Source organism: Trichosurus vulpecula, chromosome 9 (assembly GCF_011100635.1).
Source record: "Trichosurus vulpecula isolate mTriVul1 chromosome 9, mTriVul1.pri, whole genome shotgun sequence".
Classification (NCBI taxonomy): Eukaryota; Metazoa; Chordata; class Mammalia; order Diprotodontia; family Phalangeridae; genus Trichosurus; species Trichosurus vulpecula.
The window spans coordinates 59,661,081-59,688,542 of NC_050581.1; the positions used below are offsets into that span (position 1 = coordinate 59,661,081).

General features: G+C 41.5%; 1 protein-coding gene across 1 annotated transcript in view; it reads right to left on the reverse strand.

The window, feature by feature from the left end:
* TMEM8B (transmembrane protein 8B) overlaps positions 1 to 19,860 on the reverse strand; it is a 67,856-nt gene extending 47,996 nt beyond the window's left edge. The window contains exons 1-2 of the mRNA XM_036739553.1: positions 19,765 to 19,860; positions 18,451 to 18,646 (exon numbers count right to left, since the gene is read on the reverse strand). Of these exons, the coding sequence (XP_036595448.1) occupies positions 18,451 to 18,646; positions 19,765 to 19,860 (292 nt within the window). The remainder of the gene's footprint in view (positions 1 to 18,450; positions 18,647 to 19,764) is intronic.
* Positions 19,861 to 27,462: the final 7,602 nt, after the last annotated feature.

Genomic DNA, 27,462 nt, shown 5'->3' on the forward strand with positions numbered 1-27,462 from the left:
TATTTAAAACATGCCGTTTCTAATAAGTCCCAAATATTAGTGCATCCTAGAGGTCCTTCATTCTCTGCAGTTCTCCCCATGCCCATGTGTCAGGGCATTTCAACAGAAGAAATGTCAGACCTCTTTTTCCAGAAAGAAGTGCCTCCTGGGAAAACTTTAAAATAGCAGCCTATATGAGGTCTTCCCAAGGATCAAATTTAACCAGAAATATTTCTGGACCAAACTATGCACTATAACCCGAGACGAGTCAGTCTTTCATCGCTATGGTATTAAGAGATTTGGCAGTCAAACGGTGTCAAGCAATTAAGGTGAATGCTATGGAAAACGACCTCAACATGATATCCCTTGATATACTATATCTTCTCTCCCAGGAGATCTGACAATTAGTAATTGAGCAGAAGCAGCAAACTGTCTTTCATGCAGAGAGCAAGTGAGCCTTACCTTCCAAGAGAGATAAGAGGAGATGGGCCTGACCAACAGGAAAGAAAGGAAGATTTATTTGGCAAAGAGCCAGTAGGCCCCATTGTGAAAGCTGGGAGGAAGGGGGGAAATGGAGATTCAAAGGGACACATGTGTTATGGATATAGGAAACTTTAATTCAAGTACCCAGGAAAGACTAAAACTAGGAAGAGGGAGCTCAGATTTTCCCTAGAGCTTGAATATGCAAGTGTCGTAAAAGCAGAAAAGGAGAGTGAGAGACCTTATGTCAGAACCAGAGACTAGATTAATGGCAGAATGAAAGAGGAGCTCAAGTCAGCACGATGGCTTGGAAAGAAATGGAGCTAGGCACAGCAGGGCTACATTGCCTAGAATTATTAGCTTAAGGGAGATCAAAGGAAGAAGAGCAGTGCCTGCTGCCTTGGGTATTAATCGGGCCAAATGCTATTGCAGAGTCTTTTGGTAGATGTGGTTATTTGTGGACTCGGGATTCAGACCCAAGTAAACCTATTGTCTTCTAGGAAGGACATGACTGTATTGCTTGGGAATCCTTGGGGCACTACCCTGGTGTGGACACATTTCTTTCTGCCTTTCCCAATATACTATGTCATGGGAGGACAGCCCAGGGGAGCTGTGTGCTGTGATGACATGTTCCCTTTCCTGGGACATCCCAGACTCTGAGAATTGTGATGGTGATGATGGTAGTGATGGTGGTGATGATGTAGTGATAATGGTAATGATGATGCCGGTTATGATGGTGGTAGTGATGATGATGATGATGATGAAGATACCATTTATATAGCATGTCAAAGATTTCAGAGGACTTTAATCATAGTATCTCATTTGAGCTTCATAATAGCCTTTTGAGGTAGATACTATAGGCATTAGTCCTATTTTACCAATAAAGAAATAAGACTCATAGAGTTTAAATAAATCGCCTGCAGGCTTACAGATAGTTAAGTATCAGAGGTGGGATTTGAACCCAAGCCTTCCTGACTCTAAGTATGACATGGCATCTCTTATACTATGCTGCCTCCCAGGGATCTCAGGAGCCATCTAGTCCAGCCCATACCTGACTGAAAATTCCATGACAAGTTATCATACTTAGCTTCCATTGAAGGCCTCTGTTTTTATACTGATTCACCCAGAATCTGCCTCCCTCTGACTACTACCCATTATACCTAACATTGTCCACTGCAACCAAACAGTGCTAACTCCTTTTCTATTAGACAGCCCTTCAAACATTGGAAGACTGCTATCATGTGTGTCTCTCCCCTCACTGAGTCTTCTATTCTATAAGTTAAACACCCTCATTTGCTTCAAGCAATTACAACCTGGCACCCAGTCTCATTATCCTGGGTGTTTACCTCTGGACATGCTCCAGTTTGTTCCTGGTTCAAGCCCTCTTCACTTCTCACCTGGACTACTATAATAGCCTCCTAATTGGTCTCCCTACCTCATGTCTTTCCCCACTCCAATCCATCTTCCTCAAAGCTGCCAAAGAGATTTTTTTCCAAAAATACAGGCATTACCATATCATCCCAACCCCTTTGACATACTCCGTAAACTCTGATGTCTCCCTATTACCGCTAGGATCAAATATAAAGTGCTCTGGCATTTAGAGCTCTTCACAAACTAGCCTCTTCTTACCTTTCCAGTCTTCCTTCCTTCCTTACCCCTTGGCATATTCTCTCATCTAGCCATAGTAAACTATGCTGCTCTATATTCACAATACTCCATTTCCCATCTCCACGTCTTTACGCTGGCTGTCTCCCATCCCTAGTATGTATTCTCTCTTCATTTCTCAGAATCCCTGGTTTCCTTCAAGGCTCTGCTCAAGTGTTCCTTTCTATGTGGTGCCTTTCCTGATCCCCTCCCCCAGCTGTTAGTGCCCTCTCTCTCCAAACTACCTTACACTCATTTTGTAGATGTTCTGTACATTTTTTATGGAGCGCACATCCTAGGGTGTCTATTCTAAATACTACTCAGACTTATGAAGCTGATCCTCAGAATGTGGCTCCTACATCCCCTCAGCCAATCTGAATGGGCTTCCTTCACATTCCCCATTCATTTCTAGTAAACCCCCACAGCCAACACAACAGCAACATTAATAATAGCGAACACTTATATTGTGTCTATTACATGCCAGGCATGTGCTAGGTGTTTTACAATTCTTATCTCATCTGATCCTCACAACGACCCTGATGTTATTATTATTATTAATTATCATTAGATGTCATTATTATTATCTTCATTTTACAGATGAAGACACTGAGGGAAACAGAAGTTAATTGATTTGCCCCAGGGTCACACAGCTGGTAAGTATCTGAGGCCAGATTTGAACTCTGGTCTTCCTGACTCCAAGCCCCACACTCTAGCCACTATTCCACCTAGCTGCCCCAACTACTAAGATGTTCTCATCTGATGGATGTTTCAGGAAATAAAATCTTTTCACTTATTTTTGGTAGTGGGGTAATTTCATTTATTTACTAAAGCAACCCTTACTCTTATATATGCATATGTAGCATCCCCAATGAAAAGGTAACTTCCTTGAGGGCAAAGACTTACTTTGTCTTCATTTGAGCAGTGCTTTAGGGCAGTGCCTTTCACATAGTAGGAGCTTAATAAATGCTTGTTGGTTATTGGATTGCTTTGGCATTATCCTTCCCTGAATCCCTCACCAATACTACAGATATGAGCACTGGATTTGGATTCAGAGGACCTTCAAATCCCAGCTCTGCTCTTTACTATTCATGTAGCCTTATACAAGTCATTTCCTCTCATTCTCTGCCTCAGTTTCTTCATCTGTAAAAGGAGGTACCTAGACTAGCTGATTTGCCAAATCTATGCTCCTATGATTGTACAACAAAGACTGGAATCACCTCTTCCACATCACTGGTACCTCCTACTGTGCCTTCCATGATACCACTCCTTTGAAATGAAGTTCAAAATCTTCACACACTGTCACTTAATAGCTCAGCCAATCCAAGGTTTATTTCATCAAAGGATGGTTGAGTTCACTCTCCCCTAGACCCATTAACTAAGAACTTTTAAACTAGGCACTCAAAGAGCCAAGACCAGGACAGAAAAGTCATGAAGTGGTCTGTAACATGCAACACCCTGTAACATGGGCCTCCTTGCCACAGAAGTCTTTTTGTTCTTGTTCAGTCATGTCCAATTCTTCATGACTCCATTTGCTGTTTTCTTGGAAAAGATATTAGAGTGGTTGGCCATTTCCTCCTCCAAGTCATTTTACAGATGAGGAAATTGAGGCAAGTGACTTGACCAGAGTCATACAGCCAATACGTGTCTGAGGCCAAATTTAAACTCAGGTCTTCCTGATTCCAGTTCTGGCACTCTATCCACTGTGCCACCTAGCTGCCCCAAAAGTCTTATAGCAGAACAAAGAGAGAGCATGGCTTTCTCAGGAAAATCCTCCTGCATGGAAAGTCTAAATTTGGGGGGAGAGGGGAAAGGGGCAGGTTGTTCTGTTTGTTTGTTTTAGGTAGGCCCTGAAATTTCATTGATGTAGGTAACTTCCTTTGAGGAAACTCCCACTACCAATTCAGGCCAGCCCCTTCTCAGCAATTTATAGCGTCAGAGTTGTCTGGGGCAATATTTCCACAGTGGGAGGCACGTTGAAGATGTCTCCCTATCAAGTGGTGGTCAGGAGGATGAACTTGCTGCCTTGGTAGTATTCTAGTCATAGGAGGTAGGGATGAGGCTAGACAGAGGTTCCAAAATCTAAGGAAGAAAATTCCTTGGACCAAATTAAATGGGCTGAGCAAATGTTAAACAAAAAGGCAGTTTCTGTTGTAATCCACTTCTAAATGGTTTTCAGGAAAAATAGACTTGATTTTCCTGAAGATACGTATAGAAGACAAGATAGTCAGCAGCTGTTGCTGCTTTGTTGCACCCTGCAATTCAATTCAACTTTAAGGGCCTACTATGTAGAAGGCACTGTAGCAGACATTAGGGATACATGGTCCTTGCCTTCTTGGATCTTGCAGTCCACTAGGGGGCATACAACATGTCCACTTACGAATTAAAATTAGGATGCCGTACGGGCACCAGCGATTCAAAGTGCTCTAGGAAGACTTGGAAAAGGAAAAATTCTCTTTGATTTGGGGTAGGAATAGAGTCAGAAAAGGCTTCACGGAAGAGGTGGTGCTTGAGCTGGACCTCAAAGGAGCAGAAAGGTTTCCAAAGGTAGAGAGGAGTGAATTTCAGACACGGGTGACAACTGAGTGAGTGAATAGAGGCAAAAGATGGCTGGATAAGATGAAATTTGGCTGAAATGGAGAATTCATGGCGAGAGAGGGAGAAATCATCCCCTCAGATTTATACATTTTAAGGTTTACAAATGTGAACTAAGTCTGGAAATGTAGGCTGGTCCCCAAAAGGAAGGGAACAAAATACATACTAAATAGTCTGTGATTTGTCTTATAAGCTATTAGTGGGGAGCCACTAAAGATAGTTGTACACGGTCAGACAAGTGCGTTGGCAAGATTGCTTCTTGTGTGGTGGATAGATTAAAGAGAGAAGACTCTAATGACAGGAGACCTGTCATGACAGCCCAGGCTAGCTGTGGTTATAGTTTTAAATAGGGTGGAGGTTAGCGAAGTTAATGAAGAGGAGAGAATAAATGCAAGAGATGGTATGGAAGTAGAACCAAAAGGACTTAACTGATTAGATATGGAGGAGAAAGGGAGGAAATAAGCATTTATTAAGTGCCTACTATGTGCACTGCACTAAGTGCTCTACAATACTATCCCATTTGCTTCTCACAACCACCCTTGGGGATATATTTTACAATTGGGGAAACTGAGGCAAGCAGAGCTGAAGTGACTTGTGGCAGGGTCACACAGCTAGCAAATGTCTGAGGTTGGCTTTTAATTCAGGTGTTTCTGACGCCAGGCTTAGAGCTCTATCTACTGCTCCATCTAGAACCAGAGATGACCCTGATGATTTTTTAATCTGGATGGGCTAATGGATAAGAGGATCTGTGAGCTCTCTGAAGGCAGGGACTTGTGTTTTTGCCTTTCTTTGTGTCCCTAGCACTCAGCACAATGCCTGGCACATAGTAGGACCATAACAAATACTTGCTGACTTACTGCGGTCATAAACAAAACAAAGGAAGTTGGGAAGAGAACAGATTTAAGGGAAAAGGGGATGAGATTAGTTTCAGGTTGACTTTGAGTTGCCAGTGGAAAGGTAGGAGCACTAGTCCCAGAAATAAAAGACAGCTAAAGCTGATAGGCACAGTTGATTGGTGATCTCCAAGGACACGAAGGTGAATCTAAGAAGCATCCAACCTAACCCCATTTCTCTTCCTCTGCCTCTCTCACCTCTACCTCCCCCAACCTTGAAACTGGATAGGACTGCCAGGAGTGGCTGTTAGGAGGGGAGCTCTGGGACTGCCCCTCTCCAAAGAGTAAGTACTTATTCCTCTCCGTATCTATCACCCAGCTAAGTGGTACAGTGGAAGGAGTGCCAGACCTAAAGTCAAGAAGACCCGAGTTCAAATTCAGCCTCAGAAACTTACTAGCTAATCACTACTAACGATGTAACCTTGGGAAAGTCATTTAACCTGTCTCTGCCTCTATTTCCCCATCTGTAAAATGGAGGTACTAAGGGCACCTACCTTCCAAGGTTGCTGTGAGGATCAAACGAGACTCTGGTAATGCGTTTAACACTGTGCCAAGCACAATGTAAGCACTATGGAAATGTTAGTTGCTATTACTAGTTATCTCTTACACCTGATCGTTTATCCAAGCAGAGGCAGTCCTTTGGGGTTCAGTGTTATGGAGCAGATGAGCAGGCAGGGAGGGAGGTGGCAGGAAAAAGAGAGAGGGAATCCCCAAAGCAGCTGGGTTTCCAAGGTTTGCAGTGGTGTTGGGAGCAAGGATAACATGTATCACGAAACTGTTAAGAATTCCTATCACTTTGTAACTTTCCCTGGGCTTTCTTTAAATCCCTTATTTGTTTCACTGTATCCCTTGGATACTTTGATGACCCCATGGTGAATCTCACTGATATCTATGAACTCTCTCCCCTGCACATTCTTATCATCCATGCCCACGTCCTTTCATCGATGCTCCACAGATGACCATCTACCCCATGAACAGATGGCCTTCCTCTGGGCCTTTTAATATTTCATCCATGTATCAGTGCAGCATTCGGGCTGTATCTGATATCCATGTTATTACTGTTAGTAAAAATTCTTAGCAAAATCCAAGAGTTTGCTCAAGGCCCGGAGAATATGGGAGAAATTGCAAGGCTGCCTCTTATTTCTTAGCAGATCCAAGGGGCTGAAGAGTGGGTGTGACAGAATGGACAGCAAAAGTAAAGAAAAGGAAGAGGTAGTCCATTCCCCAGGGGTCTACAGATGAGAGGACAAGGTGGTGACTTGGGGCATGTCAGAGACCCAGAAGTGATCCTCCGAGAATGTGCCTGGGCAGAAGATGCCTGAGTGATTCTCTAGCAAAATAAAAGGTGAGATCGGATCCATACAAGTGCTCAAATATGCAGCTAGCATTATCACATTATAAAGTCAAATTCCTAATAACAAATCTACAGAGTAACAGAATGATGTAAGGAGATTCATTCTGTTTGGAGAGGAAATCAATCCCATTATTTTATAGTGAAACCTTGCACACACCTTTGGACACTCAACAAGCACATACAAACCCACGTTCACAGTCTGTGTTACTGAAGTTAAAGATTATTAAGTCCCCTCCGTCCTCCCCAGCCCCCAGAATTCACCCTGCTGCTTAACTGTCACAATACTTAGATGGAATGGCAGTCACTAATCCTATCCTTTCCCATGAGATGAAGGCCCACCAGGTGTTGTCTTCTACCCTACCACGGCATCCTAACATCCTCTAGGTCTTGTCATATGTCCTACCTCTAAGTTCTGAGCAAGCATCATCATCTGGTCTACTGAAGTAACCCCAGGATCCCTAGACTTTGCCGTCTGACCCATTTCTGCACCCTTAAGACTTCCCATCTTCCCTGCAACTGAATTCTCTTTTATGTGTTTTCTTTCCCAATTAGAGTGTTAGTTGGTTGGAAACAGGGTCTATTTCACTTTTTCTATTTGTGTCCCTAGCAATTAGCACAAAATGCTTGGCACATAGTAAGCACTTAATGAGTGCTTTTTTCATTCATTCATTATCTCTGAAATAAACATATTAGGTATTTACTGAAAATTTATTAGATAAATTACTGTGTTAAAAACAATCTGGGAGAAACTCATTTATTTAGTTAAAGAGAACCCCAGGAAAGTGGGAAAATTTAACAGCCAACAAACATAAGTAGTCAGTCTATCCCTGGCTGAGGAAGAGACTAATACATACTATTGCCATCTTCCTTCCTTCCCCCTCTTCCTTCTATCCCTTTCTTCTTTCATTCTACTCCTAGGACAGTCCCTGATGTCTCCCTCCCTGCCTACTCATCTGCTCCAAGACATTGAACCCCATAGGGCTGCCTCTACCTGAATAGTCAGCTTTGAGGGAGAAGACCAGATATGGGTAAGAAATGGAGTGAGACAGAAGACCAAGTCCTTACTCTCTGTAAAGGGGTTATCCCAGAATTCCCTTACCTACCTACCACCCACTTCCCATGGTCCTTTCCATCTTCAGAAATGGGGGTGTGGTTAAGGTGGGAGAGTCAGAGTTAACCAACTTGGCTGAGTTCCCTTTCTCTAAAGAGCTTGGGGCAGGGATGCAGTCTGGCCCTGAAAGCCTGGCAGTGAAAAGGATCAGCCTCCCTTACATTGTAAGAGTTATCTAGTTATCTAGCACTAGTTGTCTGGTCCCTCCAATATACTATAGCATGTATGGTAGGAAGCTACTACTACCATTTCTGCTGCTGTTGCTGTAGACACCAGCCATGGTAATGTGTAAACTCTGCTAAGAGCATGATTACAAGCTGCACCCAGGTTTTATGCAAGAAAGAAGGGGGTCAGAAAAGTGAGGCTGGTATTGAAACCTATGTGGTATCAAGGGTGTGCTGGAAAATGAATACCAACATCAGTGCATATTCAAGCTTAATCTGTATTATTGATATTTTCTCCATCAACCCCATTTCTCACCATGGATCATATGGCCTAGACCTGGAAAGAGAACAATAAAGGATCATCGCTGCCCACTCTTCCTCACTGCCACCCAAGTCTTGACACTTCACTTTCATTCTGTATCTACTAAATTCTCAGTAGCACTAACTTCTGTAACTTGCCAAGGTCCCCTATCCCCAGGATCCCTACAAAATAAAGGGTTTCCTATTTCTCATCATTTTCCACTGAAATAATAGCTGCAAGTTCAGCATGAGACAACAAAAAAATGGTCTGCATTAAGAGTGGAATGATGTTTAAAACAAGAGGGTTGAGAGTACCACTATACTCTACCCACCCAATAATGGAACTGAATCTTTTCACTCATATGGCCTATGTGATAAATGCCATCACAATACCGGGGAAACCACAATAATGTAAATCACACATATAGTCTGTAGGGTTTACAAAGCACTTTATAGGCCTTATCTCATCTGAGCCACATGACAACTCTGTGATAGCACAAGCATTAGCATTCTGAATTTACAGATAGGGCTCAGAGAAATTGAGGGTCGTGTCAATGGTCAAACAGCTAATAAACTAATAGATCCATCTTCTTACTCTGGTTGAAGACTCATTTCAGTGTAGTATGCTTTCTTTCTATAGATATCTTATATACACGTCCTCCCTTATCAGAGGTAAATACCATGACACCAAGGTCATTGAAAGAAAAGTCCTCACACCCCAGAGTCTGTGTTACAGTCAGATGGTCTTATTATAATACCAAGATGAGAATGAATGCATTCATATAAAGACTGCCTTATCCTGAATAAGTCCCATTGTGACACCAAGATAAGGATAACAGCTGAGTTCTCAGTACAGAACCAACAATACACAGGCTAAGTCATGTTACCAAAACAAATAGCAACAAATTTCTTTGTAAACCTCATCCTAATACTAATTCCATGAATACATATTATATGACAACAAAACAATGAGAATGGTGTGGTACGAAGGATAGAGTGCTAGAATTGGAGTCAAGAAGATATGTGTTCAAATTTCCCCTCTGATGCTTATTAATTGTGTCAGCATTGGTAAGCCACTTAAATTCTGCAAGCTTCAGTTTCCTTGTCTATAAAATGGGAATATAAATTTGCAAGGTTGTGAGGTTCGAATGAGTTAAAGTGCTTTGCAAACATTAAAGTGTGTATAACAGCTAATTATTTTCATCGTCATCAATTTATTAAATGCAGTTCAATTATTCTGTGAGTTTGACTTTGTATAAACACATACCATACACAGAAAGACACGGATGTGGTATGCGATCTTTGGATTCTATCACAAATAACACTGCTGGGCATGCACTCCAGGGCAAACAAAAACAGAACAGATGACCCCACACATACCAAAATACCCATAGTAGCACTTCTGTGGTCACAAATAACTGAAGGTAAAGTAAGTGCCCATCATTTGGGGGGTGGTTTGTGATGTGTGAACAGGATGGAATATTATTGTGTAGTAATAAGAAATAACAAATATGATGAATTTAAAAGAAAGTGGAGAGGTCTGGGTAAACTGACAAACAGCATAAGATAAAGAGACAGAAGAAAACAATGTTACAATGTAAATGAAAGGATCACTAAAAGGAATAGAGAACAGCATGTCCCCTCCCTTCTCTCCACAGAGAAACAATGGACTACAAGGGCCGAATGTTACTTACATTTTCAGACATGATCACTATATGTCACTTGGGGTTTTTGCTTAACTTTTTCTATTCAGTACAAGGGAGAGTTCAATGTTAGGAGACAAAGGAAAAGAGATGTATCTGGAAATGACTGTGAAATAAAAACAAAAGGCATTGATAACATTTATTTTATAAACAAGTACTATTTTAACACCCAGATCACAGTAATGAAAACATTTCCAAATTTTCAATGACAAATGTGTTTATTATACACAGCCTGCAGCATCTCTTACAGCCCCCAAGCCACAATAAAGAATGCACTCACATAATGGCCTGCAAGAGCCCGGGTGGATCCCACTCATTACAAATCAAAGGCCAGAATCATAAATGTGGAAAGGGTGACCTCAGAGCAAAAATGTCTAATTTCCTCATTTCGCTTATGAGTTTTGTCTCATTACTTGACATTCATATTAATTATATGTGCACAAAAGCCCACGAAAATATATGCAAATGATCCACAGAAGCCCAGTTAAATACTATGATCATAAGAAGAGCAAGATAATGAAAAGATTTTGAATGTCATGAAGACATGTAAACTCACACAGATGATCTCATTACCCAAGGTAAATTCCACTGCAACACCCAGGTTACAGTAAAAAATATATTCACATGGCTTGTGATTTCATCCACAAAGGAATTCCATAGCCAAGCCACAACCCTTCTACAACTTCTGGTCTTGGACAGTTGCCTGAGGCACAGGAGGCAAAGTGGTTTGAATATGATCACATAGCTAGTAACTAGAAAGGGGGGAGCGGGATTTGAACCCAAGTCTCCTTCAGGTCAAGTCTGGTATTCTCTCCATTTATATCTGCTACTTTTTGTGGCCTGAGCTATCCAAGATGAAATTTCATTATGATACTGAGGTCATTACAAAGCATATTTTCACATACACGACCTCTGTTTGCATGATATAGTCCATTACTCTACTTAGATGACTAAAATGAGTATATTTACCTTCATGTGTTATAAAAATTCTCATCACAACACCAATGCCACTAAAATGAAATTCCCTTCCTTTATTTATAATCACATGTCACATATGCACACATAGGCATATATGTCCATGTATATGACCTACAATATCCAGGTTAAGGGCACTACATTCTCCCTAAGTCATAAATTCTCCAGGCTAACCATTCCTAATTCCTGCAACCATTCCTAGTCAGACATAGCCTTGAGTCCCCTCATTATTCTGGTAGCTCTCTTCTAAGCATCATCCAATTTGTCATTATTCTTCTGGGTTCATGCCTTCCAATCTGGGGACAAGATGGAGCTGACTCAGAAGGCATGTTACATTCTTAAAATGTGGTTGCCAGATCTGTACATGCTATTTCAGGTCTGATCTGACCAAGGCAGAGAACAGCAGAACCATCATCTCCTTTGTTCTGAACACCATACTTCCATCAATACAGTCTAAAAGTTCATCAGTTGTTTTGACTACCATGTCACACTGTACATAGGATAAATCAGAATCAGAGATGTCACAAAAATCATAAAACCTCAGTGATGGAAGGAACCTCAGAGACCATCTAACCTATACCCAAAGAGTAATCTCTTCTATAACACACCAACAAGGAGTTATGCAGCCTTTGGAAACCTCCAGTAATAGGGGAATTTTACTACCTGTCACAGCATAGCATTAACTCCTGTTAAGCTTTTAATCAACTAAAATCTTCATCTTTTTTATATGAATGGTTATTGAACCAGACATCTTATATCCAACCAGGGAATTGATTTTTTAAAATCTATTTGCCTAACTTATTAAATCCAAGTGCCTTATTCTCTCTGTAACCCATGGCCCAGCACCCCAAAATCTGGTTAACATAGATTGGATTCAGTGTCAAAGGCAATCTCCAATATCAAAAACATTGGTTTCCGTTACCCTCCTAACCTCTAGCAAATCTCAGAATGTAACCTAAATGAACTATGCTGAAAGGGTAATCAAACTTCACACCCTTTGATCCAGCAGTATCACTACTAGGTCTGTATCCCAAAGGGACCATAAAAATGGAAAAGGACCCACATGTACAAAAATATTCATAGCAGCTCTTTTTGTGGTGGCAAAGAATTGGAAATTGGGGGAATGCCCATCAGTTGGAGAATGGCTGAACAATTTGTGGTGTATGAATGTAATGGAATAATATTGCTCTATGAGAAATGATGAGCAGGTGGATTTCAGAAAAACCTGGAAAGATTTACATGAACTGATGCTGAGTGAAGTGAGTAAAACCAGGAAAACATTGTATATAGTAAGAGCAACATTATGTGATGATCAACTATGATAGACTTAGCTCTTCTCAGTAATGCAAGGATCCAAGATAATTCCAAGAAACTAATGATGGAAAATGCTATCTATATCCAGAGAAAGAACTTTGGAGTCTGGATGTAGATCAAAGCATACTATTTTCACTTTATTTTGTTTGTTTGCTTGGGTGGAGTTCATGGTTTTTTCTTTTTGTTCTGTTTCTTCTTTCACAACATGATTGTATATGTATAATCTATATCATATTGCTTACCCTCTTGGGGAGGAGGGAGAGGAGGAAGGGAGGAAGAAAAATTTGGAACTCAAAATCTTATAAAAATAAATGTTGAAAACTACCTTTACATGTAATTGGAAAAAAATAAGATACTATATACAACTTTTAAAATGTAACCCAAATGTACTTTGAGACTAGATCTCCATAAATGGGGATAAGAGTGTTTCCAGACTCTATACAAGCATTCAGGGTAAAAACACAAGACAGTCTTTATTCTACACCACTAAAAATTCAAAACCACATAAAAGACTGACATAACCCATGAACAATCAATGCTATTCTCCCTTCCAGTGACTTTCACTCTCCTTCATGGTCCTAAAACCTTCCTAATAGCAACTTCCTATGGTCTGCACTTCCTTCAGAAAGGAAGCATATTTGGACTTGCTAAGGAGGCAAGCCCCCAACATTCCAGAAAGTCCCTGCTTCATATGAGAAACCTATGGAGACTTATAATTCTACCCTGTGGTATGGATTTCCCCAAGAAGAAAGATGTACTTGGAGTTCCTAGACAGACCAGTCCCTTGAGATTTTGGTGAGTCCTGTTTTCAGTTCCAAGAACAACAGAAGCACTCAGATTTATGGTGCTACACAAATAAACTTAGACTCCCCCCACAGAGAACAAATTTATGGATTGCTAAAGAGACTGCCTCTACCCATCAGATTTCCTTCCTTCAAATAACTCCTGGTCAGGTCTTTTGCTTTCCCATATCATGGCACAGATAACTCTCCTGCTCCTCCAAGACGGAGGGTCATGTGTATGTTCTTTCTCCAAGAGTCTAGAACTGTCAAAGAATTCACACTCTCTCAATATAAGGTTAGGTCCCCAAATACTTGAACTGTGGGTAGCTAGCAGGCAACTTCTCAAGAGTCCTAGGAAATCTCTCATCTCTCACGAAAAGGGTGAATTCCATGATCACACCTGCCCAGGAACTCTCTCCCCTCCTCCACCCAGGAGGCTAGGCTTCAGAAACTCCCACCCTTATTTACAGCTGCTCTCTCAGGCTGAGAGGTTATGCAACTTACTCTCTAAGACTGGGTCAAGGAATTTGGGGTCCAACTCTTGGGCTATGTGAGCGTGAGAGTACATGCAACTGCCATGTGCCTCTGCCTAATGCAGTTATTATGGACTAATGGGGGAAAGTTCCCCATGCCCAGGACACAGTCCACTCTTAGCCTTGCTGCACTCTGGTCTGCCTTCCAAAAAGAAAAAAAAAGGGAGAAAGACCAAAGGGAGAAAAGAGGCTAGAGTCTTCAAAGGTTCCCTTTTTAGACTTCAGAACAGTGAGCAGTACAGTAGCCAAACATGATGGTGAAGCATGTCTCCCACTTCTCATCCAAGAGGTGGTATACTGTTGGTGTGGAATAAGGTATATGTTGTCAAGCACAGCTAAATGTTAACTTATATTGCTCAACTGTACTTTGTAATCAGCAAGATTTATACAAGAAGGAGATAGAGGGAGCATCATGGAGAATTGATGGCAATATTTTTAAAAAAGAATAAGTAATTTTAAAAAATTTTAAAAGACTCTTTTTAATAAGTCAGTTAAAAAGGATGTCTCCTCTCATGATGATCTGTCCTACAAAAGGCCAAGACAACCAACTTATCTGTAATCACTAAGGCCTACCTCTCCTGGAGGTACCAAGAAGCATGCTTATCCTCACCATAGGAAAGTACAATCGAAAGTCAAAAAGGCTCACCTCACTGTATATTCATCAAGTCAAGCAAGGAACTCTCTTGATGAATCTCCTACACCTATTAAATAATATCTTGCTAGGTTTTCCAATTCTGTCATCTGCAATGTAATAGCTACCCCTCCCAGGTTCATGCCATCCACGAATTGGGTAAGCATATCTTCTATATGTCCTCATTTCAAGTCTTTGACAAACATGGTGAAGAGGATACGACCAACGACACAGCTGAGTCACACAAAAGAAACCTCCTTCAAGACTGACATCAACCTATTAATCAATTGGGTATGAGTGGTTATTCAATCACTGATAAATCCACCTAATTGTATTATTATCCAATGCACATTTCTTTATCTTCTTTTCAAAAGGATCACGTGAAACTTTGCCAAAAGTTTTGCTGAAACACAGCTATGCTATTTCTATAGCATTTCCTTCAAATATCAGCACAATCACTCTATCAAAAAAGCAACAAGAATTATGTGGCACGGCTTTTTCATGAACCCATAGTGGAACCTAATGATCACTGCTTCCCTCAAGAGGCAAGTTTTGTATAGGAATCCTGCAGGGGTCTCATCACTAGAAGAACAAATTCAAGAGTTAAAGGTCAATCAAAGCCCTAGACCAAGATGATCTTTGTCCATGCATTAAGTCCATTGCCAGATAATCCAGAAATGGAAAGAAGCAGAATGATAGGAAAAAGACATGGTCATAACAGATACTGAAAAAAGCTGAATTTCCTAATTAGGAATAGATGCTGCAGGAAGTATGATACACTGGAAAGAGCTATGCTTTTGGAGTCAAAAGACTTTGTGTTCGAGACCTGGCTTTACTACTTTATGACCTATGCAACCCTGAGCAAATCAGTTCACTTCTCTGGCTTCAGTTTTCTCAACTGCAAAATAAGAAAGTCAGAGTGGATGACTCCTAAGATCCATAATAACTCTAAGTCAAATACTTTGTATTCTATGATCCAAAGGAGTTAACTAGAAATTCGATTCAATTCAACAAGTTCTGTTAAGTGAGTACTATGTGACAGGCACTGTTCTAGGCATTAGGAATACAAAGACAAAGGTAAAATAGCCCTTGTCCCCCCAAAGGCTTACATTTTAATGTTACAGATACAGATACTGAAAGACAAGGAGGAGGAGGAGGAGGAAGACAAAGATGAAGAAGAAGTGAAGAAGAATAAGAAGAAAGAGAAAGAGGAGGAGGAGGAGGAAGAAGAAGAACAAGAACAAGAACAAGAAGAAGATATATAAAACAAGACAAATCATAGGATCCTAGGATACAACACTGGAAAGACCTTGGATCATCTAATCCAACCCCCTTGTTTTACAGAGGAAGAAACTAAGGCTCATAAATGTTAAGTGCCACACAGGTACAAAATAGCAGACTTCCGATTTAAGTCGCCAAATTCCACAAATCAGAATAAGGCCTCAAGAAGCAACATCCTTTGTTACTTCTACTTTCTGATAAATCAAATTGTTGAAAAATTGTTCAAAAATTTATCAAATGCTGTACTTCTAGTGAAATAAAACTCCCAAAAGAGACTGGGAAAATTGAAAGTCCCCATCATTTCCATACCTTACCTCTGTGCCAGTTTTATGATCTATTTTGTAAAGGTATTATCCATATCCTTCATCTAATTTGGAAGTCTATTGTATATTTCAACAACAACACTATTTACTGCCCTATCCTTTTATCCTCAAACGCTTTCCCTTTGTCTCTAACTCATACTATTTTCTATATAGACATCTGAGTCCATGAGTAGCATCACCAACACTATTTCTGGCTATCTTGTAAACTATTGTGCATTCCTTCCACAATTACTATTTTCTGTTCTCCAAAGTTTCTGATTTAACAGCCTTGTATGGCATTTTTCTCTCTCCCCTATTATTCCAGTTTAACATTCTCTTGATTAAGTGGAAAAGTCTCTGGTTAAATACATTCTTCCCTGTCTTCAAACAATACTCCATGCCTCTAATCATATTTCAATCAGTGGCTCAATAAATTTGCCTTAGGAATGAAATCAATTTTTGAGTTTTGAAGAAAAGAAAAATAAGAAAAAGAAAAGGTAGCATGTTGCCATAGAGCATTTGTTATCAATTAAAGTCCTTGAACATCAACAGAAATTTTGAAGAGGTGTAGAGAATCTGGGTTTCAATTCCATTTACTCTGTTTGACCTTGGATAAGTCACTTAACCTCTCTAAGCCTCAGTTTCCATCTTTGTAAAATGAAGGGATTAGACCCTAACATCTGTTCAAGCTCTAAATCCTCTGGTCCTATGGTCTGACTAGTGTGTACATCTCTTCCCCCTCCCCCAACTATATCCATCTCCCCTATACCTTAATGCACAAATCCAAGTTGGAGTAAATGCAGCAGCAGCTGAGGAAACCCCAGGCACCCCCAGGAACATCCCCACTGTTTCAGTTCAATGATGAGGATTTTTTTCACTACTTATCATAATAGAAAAACATGAATGAGAATAAATGAAGAAAAGAAAGTGCACTTTTATAATTTTAAGGACAAAAATAATAACACTCATTTCCAAAAATAATAACTCCCACTTATATACATTTCGAGGTTTATATTTTTTCCTCAAAGTAGTGTGTTATTATCCTTTCCCACAGCCATCAAGCTAGAACAAACATGTCTGAGGAGTCTTACTCTGGGTCCATTGTTCTTTCTTCTATGCCACACTGTCTTTTAGATGAGCCACAAGGGTAGAATTGCATATTTTCTTCATTTCCTCTGGCTTCCCTGACTGAGACTTCTTACCTCAATTCCCTGCATATTTCTATCCTTTAAATACATCCCACCAACAGAGAAGGGTTATGATAGCTATCACTGCAGTACAAGAAGATCTCTTGTACCAACAAGTACAGTATTAAGATCTCTTATCTCTTACCTGGGACTAGCAGTTCCAGACCCTATCCTGTCTTATGGTGCAACCTGATTGGACCCAGAGCACAAGCAGTAGGCACAAAAGGGATGTTTTTCCATGGAAGCATCTCACCCACAGACATGGTGTGTACATGATCCCTGGTGGTCTAGTGGTTAGAAGTTGGCCCTTTCACTGCCTTTGCCTTAGTCTGTGTCCCCAACAGAGAACCACTGTTGGAGACAACATGGTGTACTTATAAAAGACCACTGGACTAGGAATTGGGAGACCTGTGTTCTTGTTCCAGCCCTTCCACTAATTCACTATGTGTTCAATCGAGTCATTTAACCTCCCTCAGCTGGCTAATCTGTAAACTAAGGGTGTTAAACTAGATTATCTGTAAGGTTCCTTTCAACTTTAAAATCTTCTGATTCTAAAGGAAATTAGAAATCCAATCAGCTGGTGGAAATATTAAAATTTTTACAATTATCTGAGACACTCAGCTTACTTTGAGCAATATTCTTTTATAAAGAAAAGATACAGTACAAAGAATTTGAACATCCCCTCAAAGTCAGTTACAATAGGATTTGACCTGTATCTCTTTACATTTAAAACATGTTTCTTGGAAGCCACTCTCTTAAACCTGTGTTATGTGTTTTCTGTCTCAAGCAATCAGACTGGAGGCTTCCCAAGGACAAAGGCTATGGCTTCCCTCATCAGACTTTAATGGCAAAATCCGGTAACTACTTAATGGCATTTTCCCCTCTCACCCTTATCCTCAGTGATGATAACCCCTATTTGAGATGCAAGCAACAGGAATAAGGGATGTGGGAAAACACAATATACAGAAAGCCTTTGCCCCTGGCACTATCTCCCACCTCCCTGACCCAGTAGCCCCCACTTTTACAGCCCCTCTGTCTCCGGGAGTTTCCTGTCTCTTCCATAACTCTTCCCCAATCTGATTTCCCCATTTCATACCCAGCACATTCCCTCCTTCATCCCTCCCCTTCCTCTCTTCCTCTTTCTTCCCTCCCCTTTCTCCTTGCTTTCCTTCTTCCAGGATAAACCCCCTCCTAGCCTCCAATGCCTCTCTGCTTCTGCACTCACCAGCCCCTGGGCACAGCACAAAGAGCAGCAACAGCAGCAAGAACAGTGAAGGTGGCAGCTGGAGCCCAGACCAGAGCCAAGGCTGGGAGAGGGACAGGGGCTGGGAGAGAGGCAGCGCCTGGGAGAGGGGAAGGGACCGAAATTGGGAGAGGGATAAAGGTTTGGAAAGCGATAAGGGCTTGGAAACAGACAAAGACTGAGAGAGGGGCAAAGGCTGTGAAAGAGGCTGCGAGAGGAATAGGGGCTGGTTCAAAGGTAGCGACAGAGGCTGGGGAATAGACAAGGAAAGGGGCTGGGGCTGGGAAAGGGGCTGGGGCTGAGAGTGAGGCTGAGAAAGGGGAAGGGAGTCCTGCTGAGAGAGAGACAAGTAGAGGGGTTGAGACTGGGAGAGCGGATGAGAAAAAGGCAAGAAGAGGGGCTGTTCTTGGTGCTGAAGTGGGGAAAGGCCGCTGTTCTGCTCCATAATGAGAAAGACGAGATGGAGCAAGGATTTAGGCGTGTTTCCAGGATGTGAAGGGAGATGAGGCGAAGTGGAAGGGGCGGGGGAAAGGGGGCTCCAGGGATGGGAGGAGAAGGAGGTAGTGCCGGATTGGGGGGGTGAGGGTCCTGAAATGAGTGGATAAGAGCAGGAGCCTAGAGCCTGGTACTGGGGTCCCTGGATAGGAAGGCGGGGTGCTGAGGGGATGGAAAAGAGGGGGCGGGCCCCTAGCGTTTGGCTGCAGCCTCCAGGGCCTGGGGTCCCTGGGCCGCGCCAGGGGCGGGGGCGGGGGCGGGGGCGGCTCTGAGCTGCAAGACCAGGCCAAGCAGCGGCCCTCTACTCAACGTCATTCTGACGCCCCGCCCTCCACTGGCTCTATAGGCCTTGTAGGATAAAGCCCACCCCCTTGTCCGATCCTATTGGTCATACTCAGGGTCAGTTTGACCGGCCCCATTGGCCCCACACAGGAACTGCCCTCCGGCTTCTGAGACAGAACCTCATCTTCTTGCCCTCCCCTCCGTGCCCCCCACTGGAAGGACGCTCCACGGACGTTCCTCGAATCTGACCCCCACCTTCACCAATGAAACTGCTCCCCCTCCTCGTAGTGACAACCCTGTGGGGAGAAATATTCCCCGCCTCACGGAAAAATTAGCTTCAGACCTTGGCCTCCCGCAGTCCCCATTGCTAGACCCCCTCTTCCAGCATTTCTTCTGCTAGCTCCTCCCCACCCTGTCTACTAACTCTCTCCTTCAAGGCCTCGCCTCCAACACCCTCTCTGCTAGCCTCCCCAACGCACCTCCTAAATGCCTTCTGCTAGCCCCTCTCAATGTCCTCACTCTTAACACCTCATCTTCTAGCCTCCTCCAGGTCTCCCTGCCACGGCCCTCCACTGCCAGCTCTACCCCCTCCCGTATACTTCGCTGCATCCCCATTGTCAGGCCCTGTTAGCCCCCTAACAATTGCAATTGTTGTTGCTATGGAGCAGGGGTTCTAGTTGCCAGGGTAATGGATTTCTCCATTACTGGTCTGGAAGTTTCTATGTAAACCCCTCCCCCTCTAATCTTATAAGAAATCTTTAGTCCCTCCCCTCCCCCAACTTACTTCCAAAGACCTGTCTTCCCTTTGCCAACTCCCTACCCCCCATTCTCTACCTACCCCTCCTCTAGAGTACCTCTATACTCAATCCTGGCCCTACCATTTGGGGCTCTCTCCCCTCTCTTAGACCTACCCCTCTCCCACAAAAACCTTTCCCCAGATCTCAGATCAACCCCTAGAATCCTAGAGTTTTCCCTAATCCCCTCACCCCAAATGCTAGACTTTTTGTTAAGGGCTCTCACCTTTCACTGCCCAGCCTCCAGCTTGCCCTTTCTGGTCATCCCCCAAGTTTTCTCTTCCCAAAGTTCCAGGAGTGCATCTAAGGACCAGCTGTTACAAGTAAACTAGAGGTACAAAACTTTCTTTATATCCACCTCATCTCTGTATTCTCCCATTCTTCTCTTCCCCCTCCTCCCTGTATTATATCCCTCATCCTTCCATCATGTCCTAAATTCTGTCCAGTTCTGTCCAAAATGCTTTCCATTCCTCCCCCCAAATTATGTCCTTCCTCCTCTTTCTATCACTCTCTATCTTTACCCCACTATTTACTCTATCGTCCTCCTTATCAAGCATCCTGTCTCCTCACCTCCCATCATATAATCCCTTAATATATCTCCTGTTACATCCACTCTTCATATTCCCTATCATTCCCTTATTGTTACCTCCTCATTCTCCTGCCATTCTTTACAATTACATATCATACAATTACATATCATATCCCCACTTTCTGTACATTCATCTCTTTTTCTGCCCCTTCATCCTTGTCTATCATGTCCCCCATTCATTTCTGCTCTTTTGTGTCCCAGACCGGCAAACAAAAAGGATTCAAATGGATTGTACTTCCCAGAATACTCTTAGCTGTGGAAACCCAAAGATCTTTCAATCATGACAATAGCATTTATTAGACCCAATAAATCACATACATGCACATATAGATTTCTCCTTGAAAATAGAAGCTTATATCAAATGCAAAAGGTTAAAATATAACTTGATTTTTTCTTTTTATTGTTTTCTCTTTCTATTTATTTAATATTTTTTAGTTTTCAACATTGATTTCCCCAATATTTTGAGTTACAGATTTTCTCCCCATTTCTACCCTCTCCCCACCCCAAGATGTCATATATTCTGATTGCCCTTTTCCCCCGTCTACCCTCCCTTCTGTCACCCCACTGCCCCCCTTATCCCCTTTCCCCTTACTTTCTTGTAGGGCAAGATAGATTTCTATACCCCATTGCTTGTATATCTTATTTCCCAGTTGCATGTTAAAAAAACCCAACTTTTCCTGAGTATTTGTTTTTAGAACTTCGAGTTCCAAATTTTCTCCCTTCTTCCCTCCCCACCCACCCTCCTTGAGAAGGCAAGCAATTCAACATAAGCCACACATGTATCATTATGTAAAACACTTCCATAATAGTCATGTTGTGAAAGACTAACTAGATTTCCCTCCATCCTATCCTGTCCCCCTTTATTCAATTTTATCCCCTTGACCCTGGCCCTTTTCAAAAGTGTTTGCTTTTGATTACCTCCTTCCCCACTCTGCCCTCCCTTCTATCATCCCCTCTCTCTTATCCCCTTCCCTGCTACTTTCCTGTAGGATAAGATACTCAACTGAGTGTGTATGTTATTCCCTCAAGTCTGACGAGAGCAAGATTCATTCATTGCCTTTCACCTGCTTCCTCTTCCCTTCCAATAAAACTGCTTTTCCTTGTCACTTTTATGTGAGATAATTTATCCTATTCTATCTCTCCCTTTCTCCTTCTCCCAATACATTTCTCTCACCCCTTAATTGTGTTTATTTATTTATTTTTAGATATCATCCCTTCATATTCAACTCACCCTGTGCCCCTTGTCTCTCACTCTCTCTCTCTCTCTCTCTATATATATATATATATATGTGTGTGTGTGTGTGTGTGTGTGTGTGTGTGTGTGTGTGTGTATATTTTCCCTTCAATGACCCTTATACTTAGAAAGGTTTCATGAGTTACAAATATCATCTTTCCATGTAGGAGTGCAACCAAAACAGTTCAACTTTAGTAAGCCCCTTATGATTTCTCTTCCCTGTTTACCTTTTCATGCTTCTTTTGATTCTTGTATTTGAAAGTCAAATTTTCTCTTCAGCTCTGGTCTTTTCTTTTTCAAGAATGCTTTGAAGTCCTCTATTTTATTGAAAATCCATATTTTGTCCTGAAGTGTTATACTCATTTTTGCTGGGTAGGCAATTCTTGGTTTTAATCCTAGCTCCTTTGATCTCCAGAATATCATATTCTAAGCCCTTCAGTCCCTTAATGTAGAAGCTGCTAGATCTTGGGTTATCCTAATTATGTTTCCACAATACTTGAATTGTTTCTTTCTGGCTACTTGCAATATTTTCTCCTTGACCTGGGAGCTCTGGAATTTGGCAACAATATTCCTAGGAGTTTTCTTTTTGGGATCTTTTTTGGGAGGTGATTGGATGATTCTTTCAATTTCTATTTTACCCTCTGGCTCTAGAATATCAGGGCAGTTCTCCTTGATAATTTCTTGAAAGATGATATCTAGGCTCTTTTTTTATCATGGCTTTCAGGTAGTCCAATAATTTTTAAATGATCTCTCCTGGATCTATTTTCCAGGTCAGTGGTTTTTCCAATGAGGTATTTCACATTGTCTTTGATTTTTTCATTCCTTTGGTTCTGTTTTATAATATCTTGATTTCTCATCAAGTTACTAGCTTCCACTTGCTCCAATCTAATTTTTAAGGTAGTATTTTCTTCAGTGGTCTTTTGGACCTCCTTTTCCACTTGGCTAATTCTGCTTTTAAGGCATTCTTCTTCTCACTGGCTTTTTGGAGCTCTTTTGCCATTTGGGGTAGTCTATTTTTTAAGGTGTTATTTTCTTCAGTATTTTTTGGGTCTCCTTTAACAAGTTATTGACTTGTTTTCATGATTTTCTTGCATCACTCTCATTTCTCTTCCCTATTTTTCCTCTACTTTCTCTTACTTGCCTTTCCAAATCCTTTTTGAGCTCTTCCATGGCCTGAGACCAATTCATATTTTTCTTGGAAGCTTTTGATGTGGGCTCTTTGACTTTGTTGACTTCTGGTTGTATGTTTTGATCTTCTTTGTCACCAAAAAAAGATTCAATGGTCTTAGTCTTTCACTGCCTGGTCATGTTGCCAGCCAACTACTTGACCCTTGAGGTTTTTGTCAGGGTATAACTGGCTTCAGAGTGGCAAGTGCTTTGTCCCAAGCTTCAGGGTATTGTGCTGCTGTCTTCAGAGCTACTTCTACCCACAAGCTCTGCCACACCAGCTCTCCTCCTCCCCCAAGAGCCACCAACCATGACCGTGACCCAGATCCAAGCAGGGCAAAGCAAGAGAACCCTGCCTCTGCACCAGCAAAGTGCTCCCTGCACTCTGTTCTGATCCGCCTGCTTGAATCCTCCCACCGAGTGGGCCTGGGGCTGGAAGCCAATCACAGCTGGAGCTCTGGAAGCAGCCGTAGGAGCTTCCTGCTGCTGCACCACCTCTGCCACCCCAGGGCTGGGGACAACCACACTCCTCTCACCCTGATCCAGCAGTTTTCCCACTGACCTGCTAAGTTGTCTTTGGTGTTTGTGGGTTGAGAAGTCTGGTAACTGCTACAGCTCAGTGGTTCAGAGCCCTACAACCTGCTCCACCTGATCTCCTCAGTGCCTGGTCTGTTCTGGTGCAGCCCACACTGGGCTGTGCTCTGCTCCCAGCACAGTGAGATAGACCCTTTCCAGTGACCATCCAGGCTGTCTTGGGCTGGAGGCCTGCTTCCCTCTGTTATTTTGTAGGTTCTGTAGCTCTAAAATTTGTTCAGAACCATTTTTTACAGATGTTTGGAGGGATTTGGAGGAGAGCTTAAGTGAGTCCCTGCTTTCCTGCTGCTATCTTGGCTCTACCCCAAAATATAACTTGATTATTTTGGAAAATTCCTAGTCCCCCCAAAAGCATATAATCTACCAGAAAATTATCTTCTATAGGAAGTTTTTGGTGTTACGAAAATACTTACAAACATGCACACACAAAGCATTCATAGATGAGGAGATAGAGGAGAATTATGTCTCTCCAAGTAGCATGCTGAACTATTCTCTCTTAGACTTTCTATACTTTCCTGACTCTGTTTTTGCTCACACTATTCCCTATGCCTAGAATACTCTCTCCCCTCTCTTCCTTAAGCCTCTTCTCATTTGATAAATTCTTACCTGTCTAAAGCCAAACTCAAATGATACCTCCTCGAGGAAGTCTTTTCTGCTTCACTTCTCCACCCTCCCCCTCCCTTTCCACTTGGAACTCACTTTGCACCTTCCTGATGTATTTATCCATTTGTTTGTACTATTTGCACGAGTGTCTTATCTACATTACATGAGTGTAAGCTCAAGGAGGCCTTATGTTTTATTTAAACTTTGTATCTTACCTGGAGCTTAACACACAGTAGGTGCTTAATATGTATATTATATTGAATTGAATTAATATATCTTGGGATATATCATCTTTTAGCAGTATCCAAAAGCACCCATATAAGGTAAATGTAACCCCAAAGTGACATATTCTGTGACCTTTCAAAGATATTTGATATTTCCTGAGATTTGCAGAGTGCTACTTCTCTTTTCATACCACAAGTAGATCTATCTTAACCAATCCCCCTCATTAACCTGCTGCAAAAGAATAATATTTTCTAATGGTCCCTCTGAAGCCTATGAAATCTTTGTTATCTTGAGGTAAAAATCTAATACCACATCAACCCTGGGCCACAATGGCCCTTTACTAATGCCTCCAACATAGCAAGGGAAAAGCATATTTATAAGCATGTACTTACTTCTCCACCACACAAATATAAAAATATATTACCTGTGAGAAACTGTTGCTGAAAATCAAACCTATATTTGGATCTTGGAAGCCAGACACTCCATTGATTTATGGTTTCATCACCAAAACCCAACTCTATGGGTTCCCCAACCAGATAATTTCTAATGATGGACCTCAATTAATTTTGTGCTTTGGACAGAACCTCTTTTCCACCTTCGAGATCAAAATATATACATTGTCTACAAACAAAAAAATCAAACCATGCACAATCACAATACCTCCAGTGCTTTGCCACCTACCAACAAGAAAATCAGATCTTATTACCTCTCACTGCTCAGAGTTGTGTATTGCTCCACGCAAATCACCTTTTCATTCAAGCTATTGTTTCTCCCCCACATTATTTCCTGGCACTTACTCCTTTCCCTGCTGTCCTGGTTATAAAAGATATAAATCCCATTGTAACAGAATTCCAAAGCCTGAGTAATTACTCAAGTGCTCCTACAGCCAACCACAAAATTACATAAACAACAAGGCCAAGGAAAACTCTTGCTGGTTGGGAGCTGGTTGGGTACCTGGTACTTTAAAAGCGCCCAGCATACTATTATTCTGTAAGAAATGAGAAAAAGCATGGTTTCACAGAAATCTGGGAAGATTTGTATGAATTGATGCAGAGTGAAGTCAGCAGAACCAGGAGAAAAAAAATGTACTATAGTAACAACATTATATCAAAAAAAACTTAAAGACTTAAGAACTCTGATTAATGCAATGATCAGCTATGATTCCAGAGGACTGACAATGAAGCATACCATTTGCCTCCTTCCTGACGGAGAGGTGATAGATTCAGGGTGCAGAATGAGACGCTCATTTTTTTGGACACTGGTAATTTGGGAAATTGTTTTGTTTGATTATGCTGTGTGTTTGTTACAAAGGTTTTGCTGTTGTTTATATCGAGTTGGGGAAGGGAAGGAAGTGAGTGGGAGAGGAAATAAATGTTTGTTAACTGAAAAATTATGTAACTTAAAAAAAACACCCAGAACTCCAAAAGACTAAATGACCATTTCCTTGGATCATTTTCTTTTTCCAAAATCATTATTCCATTGGCCTATAAAGTTCAGCTCCACAACATTCCCAAGGTATATCCTGTTCTTGCTTTGCTACCCTGCTAAGTAGAATGTAGAGCTTCACACTCAATGCAGACCCCTCTCTGATACATATGTACAGCATAGAAGTCTAGGTCTGAGCCATTCTGAATACCTAAGTCTGGTGGAGGAAACAACTATAATTAGTCAACTAGAAAGGCTGCTAGCTAGAGGCTCAGACCTGGAAATTTGTTCATATCTATGTATTTCACGCATTTCTGACATTCCACTGTTGACACTTTTCTTAACCAAGTTCATGCTCCCCCCACTCGCACCCCAATCATGTGCAACACCCTTATTTTACAGATGAGGAAACTGAGGTTAAGTGATTTATCAAGGTCACACAGAAGTAGCTGCATTTGATTTTGACCCTAGGTCCTTTAACTCCAAATTCAATGTTCTTTCCGCTACAATAGTCTGCCTCTTTAACTTTGCAGCTATTTCGTTTGGAATGAATACCCCTTCTGAACTTTCCTATTACTGAGAACTCCCTAAGAGCAAGTACTATTTTTTGGCCTTTCTTTTTGCTCTAGCACTTGGGCTCTTTTTTGTTGTTCAGTTGTTTTCTGTCATGTCTAACTCTTTGTGACCCCATTTGGGGTTTTCTTGCCAAAGATGCTGGAGTGATTTGCAGGCAAACAGGGTTAAGTGACTTGCCCAGGGTCACACAGCTAGTATCTGAGACTAGATTTGAAATCACATAGATGAATCTTCCTGACTTCAGGCCCTGGAACTCTATCCACTGCGCCACTTAGCTACCCAGTAGGTGCTTAGTAAAAATTTATTGTCTGGTATTCTTAGCTTTTAATTATTACTATTATTAATTACTAGGGCAACTAGGTGGCTCAATAGCTAATTCCAGGCTGGTTCCTTATACATTTGTTATACTCATCCAAGTAAGATAGAATTTGGAGCCATTCATCCCCAAACTCAGAATTTCTGAAACTGTTCCATGCCATGCGATGGGAGTTCTATTTTAAAAAATCAATGTTAGCTATATTTTCTCTCTAAAATATGAAATATGAAATTAAATGGACTAGACCTATATGGAACTCCTGATGAACCCTTCCCTCTAGCAACACATATCATACCATCTCTGAAATATACAGTTACCTTGGGCATTGAGAGGTCAAGTGACTAGCCCAAAGAGGAAGGCCTTGAACCCAAATCAGTTTCTATCCAAAGCCATCTTTCTATTCACTATGCCACACTGCCTCTTGTGAAATTATATATCAAAAATACCTAATTACAAAGTTTTCCTTAAAGAAATAAAGAACAACTTAAATAGCTGGAAAAAATACTCAGTGCTCATGACTGGGCTATGCCATTAGAATATTACCAAAGTTAATATATGCTTCTAATGCTATACCAATTGGATTGTCAAAGGGATACTTTATAGAACTTGATAAAAATAATAATGTTCACTTGGAAAAATAAAAGATCTAAAAAATCAAGGGACATAATGAAAAGAGGCATAGACAAAAAGGGAA